The 27,129-nt window shown below is 45.2% G+C and overlaps 3 protein-coding genes across 6 annotated transcripts in view; 1 reads left to right on the plus strand and 2 right to left on the minus strand.

The window, feature by feature from the left end:
• rgs7b (regulator of G protein signaling 7b) overlaps positions 1 to 5,633 on the minus strand; it is a 73,955-nt gene extending 68,322 nt beyond the window's left edge. Inside the window, exons 1-2 of one of the 4 annotated variants that reach the window (XM_035533509.1) lie at positions 5,540 to 5,633; positions 3,384 to 3,496 (exon numbers count right to left, since the gene is read on the minus strand). In XM_035533509.1, coding sequence (XP_035389402.1) covers positions 3,384 to 3,461 — 78 coding nt within the window. In that variant the 5' untranslated portion in view covers positions 3,462 to 3,496; positions 5,540 to 5,633. Of the gene's footprint in view, positions 1 to 3,383; positions 3,497 to 3,655; positions 3,743 to 4,035; positions 4,273 to 5,539 lie in introns of those variants that run through there. The other 3 variants (XM_035533511.1, XM_035533508.1, XM_035533510.1) reach the window with 3 other exon arrangements.
• A 4,126-nt stretch (positions 5,634 to 9,759) lies between these two features.
• Positions 9,760 to 17,224, minus strand: fh (fumarate hydratase). The gene is made up of 10 exons (XM_035533665.1): positions 17,092 to 17,224; positions 16,547 to 16,681; positions 16,129 to 16,239; positions 15,783 to 15,959; positions 15,251 to 15,433; positions 13,782 to 13,947; positions 13,185 to 13,388; positions 12,601 to 12,728; positions 12,243 to 12,396; positions 9,760 to 10,126 (listed from the first exon to the last, which is right to left on the minus strand). The coding sequence occupies exons 1-10, from the start codon at positions 17,197 to 17,199 to the stop codon at positions 9,984 to 9,986; spliced, it is 1,509 nt and encodes a 502-aa protein (XP_035389558.1). The 5' UTR covers positions 17,200 to 17,224; the 3' UTR covers positions 9,760 to 9,983.
• Positions 17,225 to 20,151: 2,927 nt separating this feature from the next.
• Positions 20,152 to 24,266, plus strand: hhex (hematopoietically expressed homeobox). The gene is made up of 4 exons (XM_027024028.2): positions 20,152 to 20,891; positions 22,870 to 23,048; positions 23,160 to 23,210; positions 23,773 to 24,266. Exons 1-4 carry the CDS (start codon positions 20,534 to 20,536, stop codon positions 23,989 to 23,991), a joined length of 807 nt encoding a protein of 268 aa, XP_026879829.1. The 5' UTR covers positions 20,152 to 20,533; the 3' UTR covers positions 23,992 to 24,266.
• The last annotated feature ends 2,863 nt before the right edge of the window (positions 24,267 to 27,129 follow it).

A 27,129-nucleotide genomic window follows, 5' to 3' on the forward strand; every position in this document is an offset into this window, starting at 1 on the left:
AGTCCCCCAGGGACACATCAGCTCATACGTTTCCATGACGATCCATCGGCATCACTCCGACGGATTCAGGAGCATCGTGTAAGACCTCTGTCTCGTGTGTCTGGCCCTTTCTGCATGCTTTTATGTACAAGGTAGCTGAAATATTTAAGCTATACTGAAATATTCAGACTTGTTTTCCAGTTTGCAGGATCATTGAGTTGCAGAGACATAAATAAATCAAAGAGATTAATTTTGAGTCGCTCTTCATCATAATGTGGGTTAGTGTCCTTTCTTCAGCCTGACGACAACGTGTGACCCTGCTGTATAAAGGAGCTTCTCTGGACTAGGAGACAGTAAACCACGTGATTTTTTTTTTCATTTCTTGAAACAGTACCATTAAAAAATGAGCAACATTAGATGTAGAAGCATTCTCTAGACTGATGAAAATCAACGTTTTGCACATGACTGAGTGCATGACCACACAAGGCAGTATTATATGAAGTCATGAACACACACACACACACACACACAAAAAAAATAAATCACTTTTTCAGCATCCCATAATATTCTGTTTTTCTGCTTTTATTTCTTGCATTTTTCATTATAAGACAGAACATTGCACCCACGCTAAGGGTCGTCTGGACAGTCCCTGTGCACAGATGAAAGTGGAGTGTAAACTGGGAAAAAACAAATAGCTGGACATGCAAGCACGGTAACTCTTCCCTGGACACGCAAGCCCCGTAATGCTTCCCTGGACATGCAAGTGCCGTAATACTTCCCTGGACACGCAGGCGTCGTAACTCTTCCCTGGACACGCAAGCCCCATAACTCTTCCCTGGACACGCAAGCCCCATAACTCTTCCCTGGACACGCAAGCCCCATAACTCTTCCCTGGACACGCAAGCCCCATAACTCTTCCCTGGACACGCAAGCACCATAACTCTTCCCTGGACACGCAAGCACCATAACTCTTCCCTGGACACGCAAGCACCATAACTCTTCCCTGGACACGCAAGCACCATAACTCTTCCCTGGACACGCAAGCACCATAACTCTTCCCTGGACACACAAGCCCCATAACTCTTCCCTGGACATGCAAGCATGGTAGCTGTTCCCTGGACACGCAAGCACCGTGAGTCTTCCCTGGACACTACAGCAATCATTCTTAATAGATCTATAGGCTGAGGGCCTGAAGTCAGAACGACAAACACGTGCTGTTGATCCAAATTAAGAGACTCCAGCTTTTGTTCCTGCAAGTGCACAGGATTGAACTCTAGAAGAGCCCTTTACAGACCAACACACACACACACACGTTAACACACCAACATTGTCCAACATTACTAGATTTACAGACAGCCACCACACACACACAAACACGGCTATACAGATTTAAAGACATCCACCACACACACACACATTAACACTGCTATACAGATTTACAGGCATCCACCACACACACACACACACACACACACACACACATTAACACGGCTATACAGATTTACAGACATCCACCACACACACACATTAACATTGCCCAACATTGCTATACAGATTTGTAGGTTTTTTTTGACAGAACCACTTTAAACCAGTCATTGAATCTGAATGAACCATTTTGGTACTAACTCCTAATGCATCACATTGATAGCATCCTAGTATCAGTCAGAAACATTTCCACACAGCAAATCTGTGCTCCACCAGTATGGAGGAAATGATGTTGTGAGCGTAAAGGCTGACATTGCATATTAAGAGTTACATTTCCTTAAGAAGATGCCTGTAAATCTATAAAATTTCAGTTTTCTGATACAGAGAGCCTTTTTGAGAGCTTCTAATTATTTAGAATTCCTTATTTCTGCTATGATAAATCAATCTCCCAGATCTTATGATGAGATTTCAGGGTTATTCCTAGTCACCCGATCCGCTGCACTTTCTACGAGGCCCTGATCTAGGTCACATCACGCACTCGCCGCCTAACGGCATTGTGTTCTTAATCCTCGGAAAGAAAATTAGCCAACGAGATAAATCAATTAAGGCTGCATGCAATTACGCTCCTCACTCACTCGGTCTGGGCATTACGGGGTTGATTCATAAATGCAGCATGTGACAGGCGGTGGGAAAGAACCACTGCCATCCCCGACCACGCCACACCACACTCTCCACCCCGTGTAAGACGCCGCCCCCTCGCCTGGGCTGGAGAAAGTGAGACAAAGAGTCTGGAAAGTTGTGCTTTTCCACTGAGGGAGCAGGCCGAGTTACGCGGCACTAAAACATTCCGCAGTTCCTTTAATTTGGGGGATTAGGTCCATATTCAGTGTTACTCATCCTGAAACATTTGGTACGACATTCGTTAGATTGTTAATCTCGGAAGGAAAACCAAAAGCCAGTAGTATTCTCCAAGAGACGTAGTGCAGACCCTGCACATCCCAACACGCTCCACATTCCCGAACTGTGTTATTCATCAGAGCCAGATATCTAGACATGAGCAATATTGATATTGTCTGACCCACTGTGAAAACTAGGGCACGCCTGTTGCCTCAAAAGCACCTACCACACAGAGCAGAGGCCCTGTTAAGCGCCTGGAGTCTCAACGCTAAAACGGGATCTCGGGCCTTAATCTCGAGGTTAGCCCAGTCATTTCCAGCCAGTACTCCCGCAAGTCCCAAAACAGCAGCTCCCTCACCAACCCTGCGCGCCTTCATAGTCACTCCACCTGGAAAGCTATTATCTTAACTGCTATCGACTGTCCTCGTGTGAAACTATTATCAGTTTAACCACTGCCTTGTAATTATTCCTACATAGGTTAAAAACAAAAACACAGCCGGGTTTCTATCGGGTTTCTATCACCCGAGTGTTAATTACATCTTTGTACACAGTCAAACAGGTTCGTTCCATTTGCAAGTTCCAAAGTCTTCCGACATCATCACAGATACAAGGCGATTGCTTCTCTGAGCTCGGCGTACATAAGTAATGGTAAAAGGACTCCCCGACATCGCGAAACCGTCCCAATTCCAGCACACAAACCCTTCTGCACTGTCTCTGGCTTCTCTGGGTTTATGCCTCTATGGCACTGGTACTGGTGCAGTCTACCTTCAAGGGAAACAGCAGTAGATGCTTTACTGCAGAACGGGTACGGGCGCCATGCTGAGCACATTGCCCCTAATCAATCCCCAAGAAACACAAGAGCAGCGTGCGTCCTTTTGCTGTACGGGTAATTCCTGTGCAGGTCGTCTTGTAGCCTACGTCTCCCTACATGTAAGGTCTTCGTGTGTTCAACCGTTTGGTGAAACAAAGGTCAAGATCTGGTCATCCACTACAACGCCTATTTAAACCTCATTCCAAAGCCTCGCTCGCGGCCCGTGTAGGCAGTCAAGGCAAAGCTTCGCGTGGGTGTTCTTGGGACTTACTTTTCTGTACACGAGCATGTTGGGAGACTCATCCGATACTCCGTTGCTGCTCTGCCCATAGCTGTTAGTCTGCGCCATGTCTCACGAGGATGAACAGCCAGCGTTGAATAGAACTGGACGAGAGAGGCAGAGAGAGGGAGAGAGAGAGAGATTTAACATTTTGCGTGGAAAAGCTTTGCCTTACAGAAATGCAAACGTGTAACTGTACCCTTCTGTGATATTAACATGTACTGTCATCATGACAACGCTGTCACCCGGAATAGTGTCATTACCGTCCGCCGTTTCGTCCCTCAGCTTCAGGCTAACCCTTCACAGCAGTGTTTTGATAGGTGACTAGTGGGAGCGGACGCAATTATCGCGTCCATCCGTACGTAAATGCACTTCGCCGTGCGCACAACCCACTTACGTTGCATCTATAATAAAATCAAACATAATGCATCGAAGAAGACGATGACTTTTTGCGCTCTGCTGCAGCCTGCACCGCTGCCGCGTGTAATTGTGAGCTGCAACCTGCACCAGAGGAGCAGTTACGGGCAGACGCGTCGGTGCCGTCGGGGTGCTGTAGCTTGTACGCTCGCGACGACACCGCGAGCGCTCGGCGTCCACACACATCGCGAGGAGCAAAGGCGCACAACGGCAGCGAGGAAATTACCTGAAGCGCGAGCCGGAGGTGCAGGTCCTCCTTCGCAAAATGCGCAGTGCAGCTCGTCCGCTGGCGATCGAGGCGGCGGGGCGATAATTCGCTGATAATTCGCTGATAATTCAGTGATCACTCATCGGACGCACTGACTGCTCGGCACTCTGAGCGAGCCCACTACCGCTTCCCCGTGCAGCAGGGATGCAGTGGCGCGCGACTCTCACTACCAGAACGTGCACGCGCGACAAAGCCGCGGCCAATCACACGCTCGGGGCCGCCGCGCGAGCGTCTGCGTGCGCGAGGAGCCTCGCGGAGCACGGCGGAACGTGGCGGGCCGTCACGCGCTGCCCCGGGGTCTGCTGCTGCACCCGCGATTATGCACGCCGACGGCGCGAGCTCCGCCGCTCGCGTTGGAGGCTGTCCTCGCGGACCGTCCCGCAGCCCAGCCAGGGCTCGTCGTATATCGCGACTTCCTGTTCCGCGGCTGGAGAGTCTTAAGTTTGGTGCAAACTGCGAGTCGTGCGAGCGGGTCTGTCTCAGTTAAAGCGTTGGAAGAGGGGCTGTTCTCCAGGGAAAGCGGGCGTCCACTCTGAGCAGTGCACGAGTCGTTTTGTTTGGCTCCTACGTTCCTGCTCGTCTGATTTAACTGGTGAAAGGCATGATGATGAGCTCACCAGCTGGATCTGCTTTGTGAGACTAGGATTCCCATATCAGGACATGGACCAAAACCACCAAACTCACTATTTCAGGGGAAACATTTCAGGGGATTTTAAGGTCCGTGTTTCAGTGTGGAGCTGCAATACTTGAACAGAAAGGCACAGACAAAAAGCTAACGTAGGAGAAAGCTAGGGGACGTCCCTGAGGACGAAGTTGTGTACGCTTCAGGTTGGACAGCACCCTCAGTTGGTCCAATTACAGTTTCATCCCTGTGTCCTGTTGTACAAAATCATTTTCAGTACAATTCCTGCACACAGGCTACATACCACCTGGATGAACGACACATCTCATCTCCTATAAGAGTACGGGGACTACAATCCTGATTGACCCACCACAGTGTCTCGTTCAAGGCCGTTCTGAGATGGCCTGCTGTTTACGCCGGAACACACAGCCTGCAGCCCGGCGCGCGCGGTCTCCCAGAGCTCTGCGGCCTGCGCGTTTATAGGCTTCACTGTGGTAAAATTGCATTCAGGGCCCTATTTCTCAGTGCCAAATTAAAAGCCCAAGCCTAGACTAAACACTTCCCAGGGCCGATTCTCCACTGGCGCCGTAATTTAATCCCGACCTGGAAAAACTGGCATTTAACAACTTCCTGTCCTATGATGTTATTAATTCTAATGCTTCTTCACTTTACTGCTTCACTTTATCATGGTAAACATATATACTGCCTGCCACTGTCTTTAATGTTTATAAAAGCAGATATTCTACAGCTTTGTGGTGGAACTTTTGGATGAAACAACACCCATGTACAGGGCACTGTCAAAGCTCATATCCAAAAAGTAGATGCAATCCAATTACATACCAATTGACCTGTCCAGTGTGGTGTTGTCCAGCCCGTCCAGCTGGCGCTGAGATTACTGCGTTTCTTCTCAAGGACCACACGGAGCTGCGCTGGCATCACACGGCCTCAAGCAGATGTCCCGCTCTGCCGCCTCTGTACAAAACGTATCAGGCAGACGAGAGTAATCTGCAACAAACAGCATCTTAACGCTCTCCAGGTCGCAACCAAGGTGGAAAAGTGGAGCTGTCGGGCCTTTTTACCGTCCTGAATGCTGGAAACTAGTATGGTGATGGTATATCGCCTTCCCAGGGCTTTGGAGAACTATTTCAGTTATAAAGGCTTGCAAGTGAGCTGAAAAGATTCAAATTCAGAAAACTGCACATCTGTTTATGCCGTATGACATTATATGAAGTTGCCACTAAAAAACAAAGGTAAAAGGTTTCGCAAAATCTATTTCCTGCTATATAAAGCCTGATGAGAGGTCAGGAACCTTGGCTGTGCTGTGTGTAATGTCTGTACAGCGGCTCTTCAGAGACACGCCTGCTTCAGTGTGCTCAAAGATCTACCACACCTGAGTCAGCTCAGCGAATAATCATCAGGTCTTTCAGCAAGGAGCCGGGAGCAGAGATGGTTGGAGAAGTGGTGTTGCGTACAATGGTTAATGCACGCTGGATGATAACGGCAAAAGAGACAGCCCGCATGAGACGGTCGTGACTCGAGCTCACTGGACATCAGCAGCCATATTAAACAGACTGACTACTTCTACTGCAATACCCATTCACAAGAACCAACAAGGAAATGTCTGTAGGTCTTGCTGACCTAATTAACAGTACAGTGCTGCAGCATGCACTGTTTACGCTTGGTCTTCATCCTGGTTAGTTACACTGTGTGTTTTTGGGGTATTTTGGAAGCGAACAGTTGCCCCAGCTCTGAATCGTTTATCTACGGTGCCCGTTGGTGTAATCAGCCTTCACTCAGCCTGAGTGGGTTGAAACGCATTTAGAGGATCAGCGTTGCGTTTCTAACTCCAGCAAGGGCCAGATCCTCTAGTCATTAGAATGGCCATCGTGCTGATTCAGCTCCAGTGCCACTCTGGTCTGGGCCTGTGGCCACCACGCACGCACACGCACGCACGGACCCGCTGCGGAGAACGCACAGCCGGTGGTTCACGGAAAGTCATCTGAAATATCACAGAAGACATCTCACAAATGTGCAAATCACACTTTCTCTCAAGACAGGTCCTGCTCGGAAAAGATGGATGTAGTGATTGCAAAAATGGCTGCATATTTTATCTTAAATTACGTCACCACGGATGCTGGTAGTACAGCCTGTGTGTAGGTCTGGAGCTGTAACCCTCACTTTAACGATATTCTCATGCCCGCTTGTTTCATTTCAGACAATGGAACTGAATAGTGGACAAAGCAGATGAACGTCGACATTTTACATTGATAGTTTGGTCATGCTGACTATTCCATCTTCAGGTCAGGATTAGAGGAGCGGCGTGTAAGATTTTTGCCGTGTTTAAGTTTGTTGCTGTTGTCATGGTTGCCCGTGGAGCTCACAGCTAGTTCTGTGTCCGAGAGACAAAAAGCCCGGCATTGCACTTAGCTTTTTTCATCCTTTCAAACTTATATTTTGTCCAATTTTAATGCAAAATTCAGCATAATGCGCCTCGTTATGTGTGCATAATGTGCATGTTAAAGTGCAACATATGTGCCTCGGTAGGGTTTTAGACAACAATTAGATTCAACAGGAGATTTGCAGGGTGTTCTGAAAACTTACGTCAGTGCAGGAATACCGGGAGCTGAAACTCAGCCAGCGCTATAGAAGACTCGACACCCGTTGAGTTCCCACCTGTCACACGCTATCCTCTCCTCCCACGTAGCCACCTGGTCGCCAGGTAACGGCACATCCCCTGCTGTCAGACTTCACCAATGCCACTTTGAAAAAGAGCAGCTCTCCTGGCAGGACCATATGGCACTCCGGCTCCCCGGCGTCCTGCACAGCCACTTTGCTTCAACCTAGATCAATATAAGAGGGCCTAAGGCTGAACCCTGGGGCACACCCCACACCGGGTTAGGATTCAGACAGGCCTGGATTACAACTGGGGAAGAGATGCTGAAATGTCAAAGGCTTATCAGATGAGGACAGCATGACGGTAGCTTCCTGGGAGTAGAACTGGAACAAAGTTACATCGGAACTCCGCTTTAGAAAAGACGAGTTATATTTACACACTGACGTCATAGGAATTACTTTAGGCAATAATTTTAAAAAGACAGTCCGTATCCTTAATGTTTAAATGAATTCACTTAGACCAACATGGATTTTGAAGGCAAATTGCTTATTTTATCTAAAAACCACAACACAAACCTGATTTTCTCTGCTTACCATAAAAACTGTTGGTGGTGATAAGCCTGAATTATAAAATATGGTCATTATATTTTGGCTGCTATTAATTTTTAATGCACTAAATAAATAAAAGTGTGATATTTCTGTATTAGATGCTATATTTATGGTGTTGCCTATACGGTGTATAAACTGTCATAAAGATATTTCCACATGTATTGCACAATGGATCTGTTCAATGTACCACAGCAAGGACACCAGTTATCCCATTATACTAACAAATGTAAGCTTTCGTGTTTACAGAAAGAACTGGACGAGGACTTCTTCCACAGCTTCATGGAGGAACCTGATCCTAGCCTGTGGTTATGGTGACTCACCACGTTATATTACATGAATCAATAACAGATTTTCTCCAGGAAAAATGAAAGCTGTGTGTCAAAGCGTTAAGATAGGACAGCGAGCAATGCGTGGGCCGCTTTAAATGCCGTACAAGTGTGCAGAACATCTGAGAAAAAACGCATCTGGAAGACCACAATAAGAAATAAATTCTTTCAAAAATGAACATTCTTGTATTCACGATGACTAAGAGTCTAACGGAAATGTTAGTCATCGTTCGCTGAGGAAAGCAAGCTTGGTTAACAACAACAAAAAAAGCTTCAGGCTAATTCTGAAGAGCTGCATTCCACCTGGCTCCGAGGACAACCGTACAGCCGTAGGGGAAAAATGATCAAGCCTTTGGAATTACCTGGGTTTCCAAATGGATTTCTCTTAAACTGACCTTAATGCATCTAAACGATAGGTTTAGCAAACATCACTTCACTTTCACTGGGGAAGATCTACTGAACAGAGAAAGAGTGGCAATGAGTGTAATGAGCAAAGTTGCTTTTTCAGGACAAGCAATGCCTGCAGACCATCACCTTAGGTGGCCCTAGTAACTCCATTACTGTCCGAGACCCTACAGCAGGTCCTCACACCGATCGCATGCTGCTCACAGCCCGAAACCTGTCCAAACCGACCGAGGCTCAGACCTTCAGACATTTTCTGAAATCTATTTTATTTGGGCTGTTTTTCACGTAAGGCATAACGGCCCTATGAAGAGCAGGTGACCAAAACTGTGCTGAGAGGTCATGACCTTGTATGTCTTCATTGGTTTAATGAATAGATGGAAATCTAAAAATGTTGTGTAGTGTTTGTTAAATAAAAGCTATTCAAACATTTTAATAATATATTTATACATATTTAATAATGAGTTGCATGGTTATTAGATTTTGAGACATTTTTGCAAAATTCCAGATAATACCAAATAATACCAAGCAAGCCTTTTCTCACAACTGGACAGGAAGCTCAGTCTGCAAGCCTTCCATTCAACAAGCCATTGATCGGTTACAATTTCACAAGCACGTAATAATTTGGGGTGGGTGGGAACACAATAAGAAACTTACTGCATCAAACTTGTACACTAAGTTGCTCTGTTCACATTAGAGGTTTGGAAGCAAAATGGCACCATGTACCTTAACAGGGTCAAAGCACAGACTGTTACTGGTGTCATGTGGATTTGCAAGGTTAAGACGGACAGCGTGTGAGACCTGCAGGTCCTGAGCTCAGGCGCTATGACATCATCAGCAGCATCGTAAACATGGAACACTAGAGCTCCCTGGACATGTGCAGCAATACCGAACAGATGCAAATCACCACTTAGACATTCGTGGCCAGCCAAGCCAGAAAGTGCCCACCTCTGCAGACAATGCCAGCTTAATTAACAGTACAGTCTCGAAAAACAACAACTCATCACTACATCACCCATATCACGCAGAGTTCAAGCAGCGCAAGGTTTTGAGAAGGACAGCAGATTGCGTGGGGTGCAGTGACAGAGAGGCACAAATCTCGAACGAGAGGATTGTTTTAGGGAGTTTAATGGATTGAAGAGTCACATCAATATGGCAGAGTCTTTAGTCTGAGCATAAGACACCTGAGGAACTCACACACGGAGCTCACTGAAGGTCACATGAGCCAAGAAATTCTGCCGCAGTCTTTTTTTTTTAAAGAAACGGCGTTTTTCAACATAAAATGGTATTATTTTACAAACAAAGAAATCACTTTTGCTTCAGTTGAAAATGTTTTACTTGGGGCCGAGCATGTCCTGGGGCTGGACCCACTGCTCAAACTGTTCTTCGGTCAGGTAGCCCAGTTTGATAGCAGCTGCTTTTAACGTCAAACCCTGTTTGTGTGCAGTTTTGGCAATGGTGGCAGCTTTGTCGTAACCTGGGAATGAGAGAGAGGCAGAAAATCAAACAATATCTGTTCATCCAAATCTGCTCATAGCATCAAGGCAGCAAGCCTTGACTGCACTATAAAAGCTGTTCTCCAGAATCATGAATTACACATGAATTACTTCCAATTTCTGAGCGAATTATAGTGACCCAATGTGCCTTTACATTTACATAAAATCTACAGCGTTTGGCAGACGCTCTTACCCAGAACACCCTGCGTGTGCACACATGCTCCCTGGGTATCAAACGTGTGAGTTCTGTGTTGCTAGTGCTACACTAGACCTGCTCTGTGACCTGACAGACAAAGACAAGCCCCCATGAGACACCCACGGAGGTTCCACGAGCTCTAGTACGTTAGAAAGCTCCTGGGTCTGCGAGCTTCCAATCCGAGCATTTCTTCTCTGGTCTACAGACAGAAATCAGAACGAGATCAGGCGGAGATCAGACTCTCTAAGACTGCCCCCATTATTCTCTATTTCTACATTCGTGTGGCCCATACAATCATATCAGAGCCTCCACAGGCCTGATGTAATTGTGTCAGACCTGCGTGCTGCGCCCACGACCACGTTCTTCTGACACGGACATCTAGCCACACCCTGTAAATTACTGAGGCGCGTATGAAATAACAACAGCAGTCAGATTTTCCTTCTTTCCTCACACACTTGTCTGAACGCTATCCAAATGCCAAAGGCCCCCACGCTCACTTGTACGCAACTGACCTGCAATTAATAATGCAGTCAGAAAGGCTAATTTGACTTATAATGAATAAAGTTAATTAAATCTTAAATCAGTCCTTTGAGTCCTTGGGGGCGTGTGTGTGCACGCTCTTGTGCGAGAGCCTCTGTCTTACTCGTACTGAGACTGAAAACAGAAGTCTCTCTCTGATAACGACCAGATTTCTAGTGTCATTGCCGCGGCCTTCTCGTCAGAATCCGTGGGATCGGTGAGCCAGGCCGGGGGCGGTAAAACACCGCCTCGGTTTGGCGCTACACGCCGGAAGCGCATAATACCGCCTGCTCAGCTCGGACGCCCGAGTTTGACCGCTAAAAGGTCTGCAGATCTGAACACACAACGAGCCTGATTAAAAAACTAACACTGTGTGCAAAAGAGTGTCGATCTGGCCCTGATGACGCAGGTCTGACTCACCAAACGGTCACACAAGGTCAAAACAAGTGACGATCTGAGCCCAACTCATGAATCAGTTGCAGCAGTGCGGAAACAAACGCAGGAGCACTGCTGCTTAATTTACATATTGTTTGCAAAAGGACCGCCCTGATAGATGCCTCATTTATATAATATTGCATCAAACATGCCCCAATTCACGTTGGTAAGCCAATAAAAAGCAAGCGTTAAGAAGATTACAATCTCTCAAAACGGAAGATGGACAGATAAAAAAAATTTAAAAACAGGTTGAAAAAAAAGTTAGAGGTGCTTGTCTGTTTACTTGGCTGAAAGACTGATTAGTAATTAAGACCCAAGTCTGCAAAATCCAGTTGACAATTACACGTGTGCACCGTAATCAAACTGAACACCATTTTAGTACTAATATTCTTGTATTTTGCAATTATGAATATTATTATGATGATTATTATTATTGACAATAATAAGGAAAACAACAGTAATTCCTTTTCACTGATGAAAATTCTTAGGTTTGGGTTTGATCGTGTAAACACGAGCAAGATATAAAACAATTAATAATGTGGGTTTTTGTGGGTTCCTTTCAGTCAGATTTGATTGTATGCAAGTCTAAGGAATGATGTCATAACAATCTATGCTGTTTTACGTTTTGCTATACGCTCTGCTACGAGAGAGCACCCAAACCCTGCATCCTGCTGGGGTCCCGCCATGAGAGTGTGTGTGTGTGTGTGTGTGTGTGTGTGTCGTTGTTTCAACAGCAGCTGAAGGGCAGAGCTAACAGCTTCCTGGACCCAGAATGGACCACTGCTGTGTTTACAAGTGTGTGTTTCCATCAGTCAGGAGTAGAAGTTAAACACACTTAACTATGCCTCATTCATTCCATTTCCACACAAATTTGAATCCATTGTGCATTGTTGCCAAAGCCTGTGACAGAGCGCCCTCTGGTGGTCATGTGCGGGCAGAGCACTTACCTATGTGGGGGTTAAGCGCAGTGACGAGCATCAAGGACTCGTTCATCAGCTTGGCGATCCGTTCTTGGTTTGCTTCAATTCCCACCACGCAGTTTTCGGTGAAGGAAACTGAGGCGTCGCCTAGCAACCGGGCAGAGTTTAGCACGTTTTTAATCTGTGGAGAGACGAGCACGAGAGAGAAAGTTACCACGAGGACAGCAGCTTAAAATCCAGCTGAACACACCACCCTTTACAACACATGCACTCGTCTCTTCTCAAGCACAGACAGTGTGGCGGAAACAGCCAAACCGTCTGCAGTGCGTCACCGGGCTAGAACTTCCTGTCTGAACACAGCAGAGCGGGAAAGCGAAATACTAACGATCATCGGCTTGAAGACGTTCAGCTCGAAGTGTCCGTTACTGCCACCCACGGTCACAGCCACATGGTTCCCCATCACCTGAGCGGCTACCATGGTAATAGCTTCACACTGCGTGGGGTTCACTTTACCTGCAATGCACACACACGTTCATTAACCCCTATAGTATACAGAAATGAAAACACCTAGAACATCTGCCGTCAGAAATACAAAATTCACCACGTCTGCATCGCGCGCGAGCGCACACACACACACACACTCTTAGCATTAGGGTTAGCTAGACTGGATTGACATTAGCACAGGCAACGCTGCAGTAGGGAGAAGCGTGGGTATGTGAGCAGTGTGTGCAAGCGTGAGTGTGTGTTCTGGCATAAGTAGCTGTGCTAGATGATCTCTGGGTGTCTGCTGTCTCACCTTCTACAAAGGTCACAGACACCCCAAAAAGCCACGAAACCTGAGAACATTTCCCCACACACACAACAAAAGTAACAGAAACACAAGTAAAAGAACATAAGACAACACAAACGTCCAACCCACACACAGGTTGGAGTGTCGGGCTTTGATTGGCTGGCTGGTCTGTCGCTCACCAGGCATGATACTGGAACCGGGCTCGTTCTCAGGTAGGATGAGTTCCCCTAGGCCAGAGCGCGGCCCAGAGCCCAGGAAACGGATGTCGTTGGCGATCTTCATCAGGCTGACGGCCACGGTGTTCAGAGCGCCACTCAGCTCCACCAAGGCATCATGGGCCGCCAGAGCCTCGAACTTATTGGGCGCCGTCACGAAGGGTAGGCCTGCAGAGGGAAGGAGGCAGAGAGAGAGAATGGAAAACCATGTTGTTCCTTTGTTTTGTGCTTTTTTTCCCCCCAACTTTTGATGACACACACACACACACACACACACACACACACACACACACACACACACACACACGTTCAGAAAAAAAACAAAACAAACAAACAAAACAAACATGAACCGTCACTATTAAAGCACAGAAAGTGTAACGGGTGTCTGGACTGAGGTCCTCCTGTTCATACACCTGCACCCAGAACTCAGCTCAGCAAAACCAATTAACTCCTTTACTCGGGAACTGTGTCGTGTGTGTGTGTGTGTGTGTGTGGGGTGTGTGTGTGTGTGTGTGTGTGTGTGTGTGTGTGTGTGTGTATGTGTGTATGTGTGTGTGTTACCAGTGAGCGCTGAAACCCTGTCAGCCACTTTCTCTGCAAACCCAATGCGTGTGTTGAGGCCGGTGCCCACTGCTGTACCGCCTGCTGCCAGCTGGTACACCCTGGGCATAGCACCCCTCACACGCTCCATACTGTACTTCACCTGCTGCACATATCCTCCAAACTCCTGCACACACGCACGCACAAAACGGAGGTATAAGTGCGTAAGACTCAATTTACACACTTGCGCAAAAAACCCAAAACATGAAAAACATTAAACATGTCATTCCTACCTGTCGCACATCAAACCAATAAATATTTCATGCATCAGTTCACATCTTCACAGTGGGAGGATGTGATAGTAAACACTAAACCATGACACACACAACCAAAGCTAATTTAATACTTACCAACACGCTAACTACACAATTCAGTTAGTTGCTTTTTTGCTGACATTGGATATAGTGCAAGCTATGCAATTAGGTTTTAATAAATTTGCGGTTTTATATATGCAAATGTGCTGTTGCCGCTTTTTAAAAAATGAGCAGGGTCTATACTTTATGAGGGAGAAATGCACGTTGAACGTGACGTTCAGAGAACTTCGTGAGTTATCGACTGGGTCTAAATGCTCGTGAAGTTAAGCGCGAGGTTAAGAACCCAGTTAGCTGTGAAGAGTTTCAGGACACACTCGTAAATGTAAGAATGTACTTCAGTAGGAGGTTATGAAGCACAAAGCGTTACAAACATTTTTGAACCCAGCCCTGATCACCTCAAACCAGGAATTAGGCCAAGTAGGCAAATATCGTTACCCGTCGTACATCTATTCACGCTCAGTGGTTACGGTACTTCACTTGTAATCGGAAGGTTGCTGGTTCAAGTCCCACCACTGCCAAGCTGCCACTGTTGGGCACCTGAGCAAGACCCTCAACCCTCAATGACTCAAGTTGTACTCAGTCATAATTGTAAGTGGCTTTGGATAAAAGCTTCTTTAGCAAGAAGCTTTGTCCTATCTGAAACTGAAATAAAATTAATTTCTGAGCTAGAGAACCACATACAATTACCTAAAGAGGTAATATTTCATTTAAAGGGGGCGATATGTATCCAGCCGCTCAGTAATTCCCAGAATACTGATCTAGGATCAGTTTTGGCTCTTTAACTCCAAGTCAGTCCATTTGGTCAGACAGTAAAATCCCACAACAATTCACAATAGCAACCGACAGGAAGTCAACCCACTGCAGGCTGTGTGTATATGATTACATCTGACGTGTCACTAAACACAGTGTAGGGTGGATGAATTGGACTTCGAACAATTAAAATGGCAAGTCACATCAAGATATTTTTACAATATACATTACAGTATTTATTCCTTGTATTTTGACTTTAGCAAACATTTTAAAGTCGCAAAAAGATACCATATCAGGACTATGAGAAGATATGTACATTTTTGTTTATTGTGTATGTAAAACGAGTCAGTCAGATTTAGTTTGTACCTGTCCGAGGGTGAGGGGTACCGCGTCCTGCGCGTGTGTGCGGCCGATTTTGATGATGTCCTTAAAGAGTTCGGCTTTGCCGGCTAACGCGTCGTGCAGGGTCTGTAGGCCTGGCAACAGGACTTTGTGCACCTCTGTAGCGGCAGCGATGTGCATGGCGGTAGGGAAGGTGTCGTTGGAGCTCTGAAACACACACACACACACACACACACACACACACACACACACAACTTTTCTCCGAAACTGTACCGTCCATGGCTAGGTTCTGCTGAAACTAACCCGACCCAGCGCATTCTCCCGGGCAGAACCTATCTGCTTCGACACCTGAGGTATCGTGATTGTTGAAAACAGCCCCAACCATCTTGAGCTGCGCCACAGTGTCTGGATTCAGTGTCAATTCACTTTAAAACCTGGAAGAGTTCCACCTACGGCCTGTGCATAACCATAATCCAGCTCTGTTAAATCTGTGAGTATTAGATCTGCGTCTGCCTGTCCGATGACCCAGGTGTAGCCACACCCACGGCGCCCTAACCTGACTCTTGTTGACGTGGTCATTGGGATGGACGGGGTCCTTGCTACCCAGTGTGCCCCCGAGAAGCTCGATGGCCCGGTTACTGATGACCTCGTTGACGTTCATGTTGGTCTGCGTTCCGGAGCCCGTCTGCCACACCACGAGGGGGAAATGGTCATCCAGTTTCCCAGCAACCACCTGAGGCGGATAGCACAGTGCGAGCAAACTCTGTGAGGAGCTACACACATGATGCGTTAGACGATTTAAGACATTTCCTATGAGGACGGTGCACTTTTTTAGCACTTAGTTGAGACATTCAGGCATAACCAGTCGAGCAGGAAAGCCACGTGAACTCTTCATGCCTGACCTCATCTGCAGCCTGGACGATGGCATCCGCAATCCTGGTCTCAAGGCCGAACTCCTTATTCACCTCAGCTGCGGCCCTCTTCAGAACGCCGAACGCCTTTATCACTTGGATCTGCATCAAACAGAAGCCGTGTTACGCTTTACTCACATTAAACTCCTAAAACAGATGCGACCCGAGGACGTCTCGCCTTCATAACGACAATGCGCGCGTCATAAGTATCTGGACAGAGGCAGAGTGCCCATTTTTTTAAAAATTGAGCAAAAACTTGTGCCAAAGAGTTCAAAAGCATTTGTCGTCTTCTTCGTTAAACATATTCTTTAGTGATCCACTACTGTGATAATCTGCTGTTCACTGTGCTAGAGGACTAACGCAATGTGCTTGCACTGCATGTGGTTTGTTTGTGGATGGCGGTACTTACTGGCATCCTCTCAGGTACACCTCCGATTTTAAAGTTCATGGTGGACCGGACAGTTTGGGCTCCGTAGTATTTATCGCTCGGCACTTTGAGCTCTCCAAAGGTGTCTCTCTCGATCCTGTAGGACTCTGCGGTAGCCTGCAAAGAGGGCACACAGGGTAGGATCACTTCTACAGACCCGCACCACTACTTTCAGAGCAGGTCTGCTCAGCGTGTGCAGACTCCGGCAGGGTAAGGAAGCAGAGGCGTGTCCAGCTATGTCCGTCTCTAGCTTGCCAACGTCTCACACTACGCACAGCAGCGAGGTGGACACGGGTGCACGACCCGCCGACTGGGAACCTGCTTACTGGGCCCAGTATCGAGTCTGAAGTGCATCTGGCAACCCGCCTGCTTACTGGGCCCAGTATCGGGTCTGAAGTGCATCTCCAGCGCTGCTGGCCCCTCTGACCTTGCGGTGCGACGGCTGCGGCTAGCCACCGCGCGCGGACCGAAGGCCACGCGACGCCACGCAGAACGCGGCGTCGCGGTCCGCACGCGCGCGGTCTTACCATGCTGCGGGAGGCACGCGGGGCGCCGGACGTCGCGCGCTGTCTGCTGGAAACGCCGCGCTGCACAGCCGCGAGGTCGCTGCTCAGGCGCGCGAGGCGTCGGTACATGGCGTCTGCTCGGTCGCACCAGCGCGAGGGGAGGAACCGACGTGCGCCGACCAATCCGCTGCCCTCGTGGGCGGAATTATATAACGGGACGCGTGTTCCTAGAGGGAGACATTTACCAGTAGCACAGGGATATAAATCAGATTACACGCGAGGTTAAACATGCCGTATGGTTCAAAACAATGACGAGTAAATCCATTACATGGTGTTATTAAGGTGAACTGCCTTGTTACAGCATAGCAGGCTATTAAGATCTTTGAAAACATGTAAAATATACATTTATCATGCAAGATTTGTTTAGAATGTGTTTGTAAGACACTTTTCGGGAAGAAATAAACACCAAAACAATTCACCGATGGGTCTTGGGTCATTTATGCTCGGATACGTGTCCTGGATTACGTGTCTTTACTGTAACCTCCTTTCAGTGAATAAATAGAAGAAGAAATTATTATTTTTTTTTTTTACATTTTAGGTGTAAGTTCGCAAGTTTTTAGGAGGTTCTCCGTATAGTGTTGAATGAGCATGTTGTTGCCAGTGATGACCACTAGGTGGCACGCACGGGTTTAATCGCCACTGTGTTTAGGTTGTTTATCAACACATTTATTCCGCTCTGTCAAAGGACATAATATCTTCTGTTGTCTAAATTTCATATTTACACGATAATAACCAGCTCTCCTACACATTGATTCATTCGCATTTCCAAGCAAGCCAAGCTTGTCCAGTTTTGTTAAGTGTAATGTTTCTGTCCAAAGTACGAAGGCCACATGTTTACTGAGAGCAGATGAATCGGATTAATCAGACTGGGCACTTACCGATACTGCTAATCACGACGTGTTTTCTTAATGTTCTATATTATAATTGATCAGGAAAAGATAGGCGAATATCTCTTTATTCTCATAAAAAAAATGATGATAGCTTAATTTTAAAAAGACGGGAACCTGCGGGTTGTTTAGTAGAGCGCGATGGAGCCCGTTGAAGGCGGCGCGTTAATGAGCTATGTGCTGAATAAGAGGGCTGACTCTGTTTGCCCACACTGCCCTGGCTGAGTTATTGCCCCAGCAGGGCTAATAGCTCCTGCCCTGCCGAAACACGTGGACCCACAGCGCCAGGAGGAACACATGAGAGAGAGCACGCCAAGATAACCAACTCTCTCTCTCTCTCTCTCTCTCTCTCTCTCTCTCTCTCTCTCTCTCTCTCTCTCTCTCTCTCTCTCCCCCTCTCTCTATCTACCCCTCCCTCTCTCTCCCCCTCCCTCTCTCTCTCTCCCCCTCCCTTTCTCTCTCTCTCTCTCTCTCTTCCCCCTCCCTCTCTCTGTCTCTCTCTCTTCCTCTCTCCCTCCCTCTCTCTCTCTCTCTCTCTCTCTCTCTCTCTCTGTCTGTCTGTCTCTCTCCCCCCCCCCCTCTCCAAGCGGATCAATGAGCTACAATGATTGGCAAAGCTCAAATATTGGCCATTCACACGTCGCCTTTCATGTCAGAAGCTGTCAGTCTGGTCTTTGATAAACGCTATGTGTCATTAACAAGCTCTGGAGCAGATCTGCCTGAGTACATCAGCCTGCGCGGCATTTATCAGTTCTTTTGTTAGCCCGCGGGTATGGGATACCTACTAGAGTTACTATATTTTAATCTTCACGCAGTCAGGATTGAACAATAGGCCTAGTTAGTTTTCGCTGATTGGGACTTTTGTGCGGGAAGCTGATAGATTTTTATGGGTTATTAATTATGTGTACCATTAAATCGTTCCCACTAATTGATATAATACGCTGCATTACTATATAATTTCCAATAGGGATTAGGTAATAGGTAATCGATATACACAGGTTTTGCCAAAGTTTTCCAGTGGTATGGAATTGATTCAGCGTGACACATTTTTCATGTTCGAACTCATTTCCCAAAATCATCGTTGTGTTAAGATAATCTTAAATTAGTGAGAGAGTATTCAGAGCAATACTCGCTCTACCATTTAAAGATGTTCTTTGTTTTACGATGTTTTTGGGAAACCCAGCCCTGATTAGATAGCTAAATGGATTTAATCATTAAATCAATGTCACTTGGTTCATTTATTCTTTAATGAAACAAACTTTCTTTTCTTTTCTTTCTTTGTTTGTTTGTCTGCTGTTTATTATTATTATTATTATTATTTAGTACTAGTATTAGTAGTAGTGGTTGCGCTCGTCGTGGTGGTGGTAGTAGCATTTGTGGATGATCGAACAGGCAAAATCTATTGATCGAATAGGCAAGACGTTAATGGTGTTGCTGTGGGGATTTTTGTGATTTTTGACAAATTAATAGTCCATTTTTGCATAGAGCATTTTATACCAGTATTTGTTGTACGTTTACGTTTAATGTATTAAATAAATGAATGGATAGTAATTCCTTAAAATAAAAGCATGGCTAGTAATTCCTTAAACTGAATGACTGAAGTTACACGTACATAGCGCCCTTCTATGTACCCAAGGACGCTTTACAGTCAACCCACTGCATAAAATCTTTACATCCAGTCAACAGCAGGAGAAGATACCGGAGTAGGTTAAATACAAAGTCTTAAAATAAACGTATGGATACTAACAGTCTTAAATGATGCCTGTCCGTTAGATCTGTAAATCAGAACTCAGACGCAGCCGCGCAGACTGGTGCATTACTACCTGAGGGCGTTCAGTAATACTGTCTTATTCTCGTCAGGGAACACTTAGCTTTTTTTTTTTTATTATTATTTTTATTTTATTTTTTTACAGCTTCTTCGTTTTTGGTTACCATTATATGAACCAGCAAATACAAATTATAGGCCATTTAGCATCAGCCTAAACACTTAATTAAATCACATACTTCCGAAGTTATTATAACTTTTAACTTAACATACGTTTGCAGTGTTCGGATGGTCCAAGCTATCTGAACATGTAAGTGCGCTCTCTCTGAGTCACATCAAGATGGCTTTCTTTCTGAGTCAAAGACGCCAAAATGTTTTAACGAAAAATCATTAGTAGCATTTGCTTCTAGGTCATCTGGCCTTCTAAAATATCCTGTTGACGAGAGATGCAGGTGCGTCCGGAGTTATTTCGCTTCAAGGTGACACCCGTTGACATCGCCGCTTGGTCACCATTCATGGAGAGCCAATCAGACTCCGAGTGTACCTGCAGGAAGTTGACCTGCCCCGCTATCTCCTCCCTCGCAGGGCTTTAGATAGCCAATGTTACCCTGTTCACCAACGGATCTGTGCGAGTCAATGGAACAAGAACCGCCGCGTCGCGGACAGCATAACGCTTCAGAAACAGCGGCGTCGCAGCTCTTTTGGCGTATTCAAAAAACAAACCTCAGACTCCTCACCGGATATACAAGTCATGCAATACCAGCACGCAGCGCCCGCAGCCAGCGCTGTTCCTCTTTACGCGCCGACCCCCGTGCAGCCCGTGCACCCTACACCGTTTTACATTGACGACATTCTGGGCAGAAATGGCACTTCAGCGTCGTCTCCGGTTGTACCGACACCTACACTGCCATCTCCAAACTCATCGTTCACAAGTTTGGTGCCACCGTACCGGACCCCCATCTACGAGCCAACGCCGATCCACCCGGCTTTGCCGCACCCTGCTGCGCTCGCGGCTACATACGCCTCCACCGCGTTCGGCGCCTCGCTCTATCCGTTCCACCGCGCAGTTGGAGACTATTCCCACGCGCTGATGAGGCACGACCCCCTCGGTAAGTCGGATGTGACTGTAAACGTTGTCTGCTCCTAAGTCTTAACGTTCTGTTAGGAACTCCGGTGAAGTCGCGCTCGTACTATAATAATCTCTAAGTTGGGAAACATCCCGTCTCGAAAAAGCTCCCATTTCCAACCCGCTCCATCCAAACCGTCTCGGAACAGTCCGAGAGAGCTATTAGTCACTGTTGGTGCTTATGTTAACGAATAGCTCATGTGGTTTATAAATGTCGACCAAGCTGACCAAAGAGGAAGCTATTCTATATTTCGAAACTTCTCTTCAAAAGCGCATTGCGCGATCATATTGCCAACGCTTCGAATAATTAAAGCCATTATAAACCTAACTTTCAACATGTATGCCTGTCAATTCAGGGAAGGAAACGTGTGCACAGCATTGTGTGTGCGTAACGGCTCGGCGAGGACTCAGCGCTCCGCTTTAGATGTTGCGTTACCAACGGCGTGGTGGTCTGAGGTTAACTGCGTGCGCTCAGCAAGCCTGACCCTTTCCGTTCGTACCGGAAACCTTGAGCTCTCGATAGGAGTAAATCTGGTTTCAGAAGCTGTTGAATGTTTTCCTGGCAGCCCCGAACAGGCACTTCCCCGGGAGTCGTGCACGCTGCTGATTATTTTATCGACATCCTCAATACAGACGCATTCAGGAAACACTCGGCTTCTGATAGCCGGGATCCGTTTTTCTGATATTGTTCATTTCCTTCGAAAAGGCTGTGACTTCAGACCAACTAAAATATCCAAACATCTTAACCAGTGTTGTCTGACAGTTACGAACAAATTCCATTATCTACTTTTATGTTTACCTTACAAAGTGCGCGTTTAAATATTCGTTTTGACGGTTAAAAACAAGTTAATAAAATACACATAATACGTAGCAACATTATGAATAAATGGACGGATAGTGGTTATCTAATATGAACGCATCGACTGATTTCGTTATTAATAATACATTCTAATAATCACTTTGTATTGAATCAGGCAGATATTCTGTTGGATGTTTTGGTTTATTTTATATTACAGGCAGCTGTTTAAATTTCTTTAGTTTCTTAAATTACGGAAACAAAAACACAAAAGTAGCCATTGTGTTTAGACATGTATGTATTTATGACACTGTAAGGTTTGCCACACAGCCTAGTAAAGTCCTTTAACTGAGCTGAGGATAAATCGCTGTTTCCTATGTATTTTGTATGGATAGAACGGATGTTAAAACTATTCACCCGATAAACCAACAGGAAACACATTGACGGAAATTTTGCCATAGTCCTTCTGGCCTACACGGCGCTTCTCATGACTAAAGTTTCAACGGATGTCAACACTGACACCGCGTTTCTAACAGATTTATCATTTTAACCAAACATTTAGATTACAGAGAAATAGATTTTGTCACCACGTTAACACGAGAGGACGTGAACAAAGACATCGAACGTTTCGAATAAACTACTAGTAGGCGAAGTTATTTCAATAATTTAGAATATATATATCAATAATACGGTATATGTATATATATATATATATATATATATATATATATATATATATATATATATATATATATATATATATATATATGTGTGTGTGTGTGTGTGTGTGTGTGTGTGTGTGTGTGTGTGTGTGGAGAGAGCGAGATATTCAAAATTGTAGAAGGTACACTGAGAAACAGAACGTTTCGGACAGAGGTCCATCACCAGCAATGATTTTATATATATATATATATATATATATATATATATATATATATATATATATATATATATATATATATATATATATATATATATATACACACACACATATTTTATATATACACACACACATATTTTATATATATATATATATATATATATATATATATATATATATATATATATATATATATATAAATAAATACACACACACACACATATACATATCTAGTATTAAATATAACGCTAAGGCGCATTTGTTAACAACTATTGTGTGTTTTAGGCAAACCTCTCCTCTGGACTCCATTTATCCAGCGTCCTCTACACAAACGTAAAGGGGGGCAGGTGCGATTCTCCAACGACCAGACCATAGAGCTCGAGAAGAAGTTCGAGACTCAGAAGTATCTCTCGCCACCGGAGCGGAAACGCTTGGCAAAGATGCTTCAGTTGAGCGAAAGACAGGTCGGCCTTCATTTCTAACAACTAGTTTCACACAGAACGATTACACACATTTTAGGCGGCCACAGTGTTCTTGGTGTTGGTTGAATCATATTTAATGCTGCCGTCCGACAGGTGAAGACGTGGTTCCAGAACCGCCGGGCCAAATGGCGACGCCTGAAACAGGTGAGAGCTTTAATACTAACACTGCTTATATTTATATAGTCCTGATGCAAAGACACATACATAAAACATAATAATGCAGAATTCGTTTTGTCGGGTAATAATAATAATAATAATAATAATAATAATAATAATAATAATAATTATTATTATTATTATTATTATTATTATTACGAGACGAAAAACAGAAATTTGAAAATAATTTAATAATAGCCAACATTACATATTGGTGAGCACTGATTTGAACCCGCTATTGGAGCTGTTCACCAGGCATCGATGTATTTACCCTAACAGCATCGGCACATACGAAATGAAGTACAAACAAGTGCATATATAACGGATTATGAGTGGAAAAAATATTCAGTCTTTGAGGGAAATTTTATTTCATGCAAAATTGGGAGTCACGCATTTATTTGGTCATCAGGTTTTAGACTAGAATACTACAATAGCGACAACGGCGAGAACAACAATGCTATTTACTAATGCTATTGTTATTATTCTGTTGTTTTTATTGCTGATGGTGATGATGGTTTGCTCATGTTGATCTTTTTCTGACGTTTCCCAGGAAAACCCGCAGGGCGGTAAACGTGAGCTGGAGACTGAAAGCGAGCAGCGCCAGGATCTGAGCTCAAGTCCCCAACACGGCGGGGCGGATCACTACCACCAGAGCGCCCTGTCCCCTCCGCGTTCACACGCAGAAATCGAGTCTGACGTCTCTGACGACTCGGACCAAGAGTTGGATATCGAAGAGGACATCGAGTTCTCAATAAACCCGCAAATATGAAACTCACTGTAGCAGTGTAAATATTGTATACTATTTGTACATTTATATACGAATGTAGTCGATTTTCTTTAAATTGATGAAGCATAATAACTATCTTGGTTTAAGTCATGGAGAATGTAGCCTAAATGTGTGTCTCAGTGTGTCAAAGAATATTTACTGTTTAATTTTGATAATTTACGTGTATCTTTTGTGACTTTCTGGTTGAGATCAGGTTTATGTCCTGAGCGACAGAATGTACATATCTGTGTGAGTCAATAAACCTACCTTACGCTCTACCTTGGATCTCGTCCACTGTTTATAAATTAAGCAATAAAGTATAACATAAGTCTCATTTATTCACATATGTATTTATTCACTTATGTATTTGTGTTTGTTTGTTTGTTTGTTTATTTGGTTCGTGGCACAGCACAAATCCCAGTGTTGTATCGACATGTACAATATTTATGAATCTGAAGTTGTACATACAAACGAATGCTAAAGAGTTCGTGAACACTCTGCTTTTTAGCCAATTCAACACTGACTTAAGCGTCCGTTCACTTCAGAGTGCTTCAGTCTGGATGGCAACTGAGGGGATGTGTTGACAGGGGAACACAGTCACACGTCATTACACTTCTTTCATCACGTAAGCCTGCTGTGACGAAGGCCATGAGCAGCCTTTCAGGAGATCGGGTCATTCCTTCCATCTGTGATAAGGACGGTATATCAGCAAGTCAATTACACCAGTACGCGGATACACATTTATACCCATTAGTAGTCCGAGCAAATGAAACAATCCATCTGATACTGTCATCACGCACAGATTACCTGTTACCCATTAAAACAAATTACACAGTATGATTCATCAGTGAAAGAATTTCCCTTCAACACTGTTTTAGGGGTTGAGGTTCACCACTGGATCGATTCGCACTCGGAACCGTCCAACGGGGAACAGCCTCGGCCGGACTAGTTAGCGGGGAGGTTATCTTCAGTTGAATCAGCACATATGCAGACTGTCCAGCGCAAGTCTGTTCTTGCCTTTGACTGCCATATCGCCAGATTCAACTTCAAATGGGTTATCATTTAGAGGAAAGCAAACAGCAGGAGAGCGTTAATGATTGGAGGAGGGGAGAGGATACTATGTGATAAACGTCTGAGCTCTGTGCCACCCCCCCACCTGGAGCTCACTCGCTCGGTTCAACAGCCTCAGAGCGCTGTCAAAGCAGGCCAAAACCAACAGACAACACATCGATTCAACCCCGAATTGAGTAATGCTTCACAAATCCTGTAACTGAAAAGCTAACACTGGAGACAGCACAGTGAAAGTGGTCAATGGGAAAACATTCTTTGACGAGATCTGGGTTCCAAAGGGCTGAGAACGTACCGGAGCGTTAGAGAGGCACGTGTGGTTGCAAACATTCAGATCTTTCAGTAGTTATAAAAATAACCCCACTACAATATTTACATGTAGCTTATAGTTGTCTATACTACACGTTTCCAGACTGTTGTCCAAAGTGCTCCTGTCATTTACCAGGACATTCGGGCGAAAGCTGTTTATGGACCCAGGTTGCTTTGCTCCTGTGGTCTCTGTGTCCCTGTTTGGACAAGTAATCATTTTATGGCTCAGAGTGAATTGGAGATTGGAGCAGAAAATGGTGCGCTCGTTTAGAATAGCAGCTGAATGCTTTAAAAAAGCACCATCTCCAACTGAATGAGACCTAATTGAAAAGCAAATAGCACAGCTGACTGGGCAATAGCTCACTGAGTGATATTTTCCTAGGCTGTCCTAGGAATCCGGGCTGGAAGACCCTTAAGCTCTGTTCAACATGTCACCAGACGGGGATGAATTGATGTTTTAGATATTAAATCCCCTAGAGCCTTGCCAGCTATGGAGGGGTAAGTGGTCTCTTTGACGACAACTGGGCAAATATTGACCTGATTGTCAGAGAACGGGGAGTTCTAAAGACCTGGCAACTTGAGACAATGCAGGGTAATTGTTTAATTGACAAAGTTTGTGGTCCATCAGATCAATTAAGATGGTTATTTTCAGCCCCAGGTCAGTTAGTCATCCTAAAAGTGATGTTTTGTATCATGAAGGCTGAGAGTACACATCACTGTGTGTGTGTGTGTGTGTATGTGTGCACTTGTGTGTGTGTGTTTGCATGGGTGTGTGTCTGTGTGTGGATGTGTGCATGTGTGTGTTTCTGTGTGTGTGTATGTTCATGCATGTCTGTGTGTATGTCTGTGCGCATGTGCATTTGCATGAGTGTGTGAATGTGTTTCTGCGTGTGCATGTGTGTGTGAGTGTGTGTGTTTGTGTATCCCTCCCTCCCTCGCGCTCTCTAAAACTCCAATCACTCTTCCCCATGGTGTGTGCGAGTGGCTCTGTCATTCTTAATGGACTGTTTGTTCCTTTTCCACAGGCCATGATTACAGTTCTGGACTAAAGCTGCGCCACAGTTTAACGTGCTCGCGTGAATGGGCTCTGACAGAGGGCCGGCCGATCTGATCTGCCCTCCAGGGCCACAGATAGGCCGCGATTGTTCTATCTCTTAACCAGAGGATGTTAGTGATACGCACTAACAATGCCTCCATTAAAGATTATGGTCAAGTGATTGAGTCTCTTTTGAAATCCATTAGGGGATATCTCTCCGGCTAGAAACACAACCGTTCCAGCTAATTGGGTGGAAAGCTGACACTTGCTTTAAAAGGAGATTAGATATTACATGGTACCATGAACTGATCAAAAGACATTAAGCAACTGTATGGAAAAGCGTTTGCCCATCTGTGCTGGGAGCTGGACTTTAATGTTGACCCTGTGTCTGAAACTCAAAGTGTTTCAAGAATCTTCAAGATTCATTTTTAAATCTGGTTGGATTCCCTGTTCCACCGATTCACCTAAATGCTTCTCAACGATTCACCGTTCAGAACATAAGAATGTAGATTAACATACTGCACTGAGCTTTTCAACACATGACCACTGGTCTAGTGGTCAGTGATTTCACGTTTGTTCAAACTTCAAACTCTTCATGGCTAATTTAGCATGTTGCATGCTGTGTGTGCGCGTGTGTGCTGCTTTGAATGAATTAAGAGGTGGTCAGGGACACAAGGATGGTTAAGTGTTTGGAGTTGGTGCAGATTTATAGCGTAACGATCAGTACA

Source organism: Electrophorus electricus, chromosome 14 (genome assembly GCF_013358815.1).
Source record: "Electrophorus electricus isolate fEleEle1 chromosome 14, fEleEle1.pri, whole genome shotgun sequence".
Lineage (NCBI taxonomy): Eukaryota > Metazoa > Chordata > Actinopteri > Gymnotiformes > Gymnotidae > Electrophorus > Electrophorus electricus.

What these genes read in the sequence shown, in the direction of transcription:
- hhex (XM_027024028.2), top strand. Translation starts at nt 20,534, where the DNA reads ATGCAATACCAGCACGCAGCGCCCGCAGCCAGCGCTGTTCCTCTTTAC. An exon ending in TTCAGTTGAGCGAAAGACAG is followed by an intron (nt 23,049 to 23,159) that starts GTCGGCCTTCAT and finishes GCCGTCCGACAG; the next exon opens with GTGAAGACGTGGTTCCAGAA. An exon ending in AATGGCGACGCCTGAAACAG is followed by an intron (nt 23,211 to 23,772) that starts GTGAGAGCTTTA and finishes GACGTTTCCCAG; the next exon opens with GAAAACCCGCAGGGCGGTAA.
- fh (XM_035533665.1), bottom strand. Translation starts at nt 17,199, where the DNA reads ATGTACCGACGCCTCGCGCGCCTGAGCAGCGACCTCGCGGCTGTGCAG. An exon ending in CAGGGTTTCAGCGCTCACTG is followed by an intron (nt 13,389 to 13,781) that starts GTAACACACACA and finishes TTCCCTCTGCAG; the next exon opens with GCCTACCCTTCGTGACGGCG. An exon ending in TGCGCTTAACCCCCACATAG is followed by an intron (nt 10,127 to 12,242) that starts GTAAGTGCTCTG and finishes TCTCATTCCCAG; the next exon opens with GTTACGACAAAGCTGCCACC.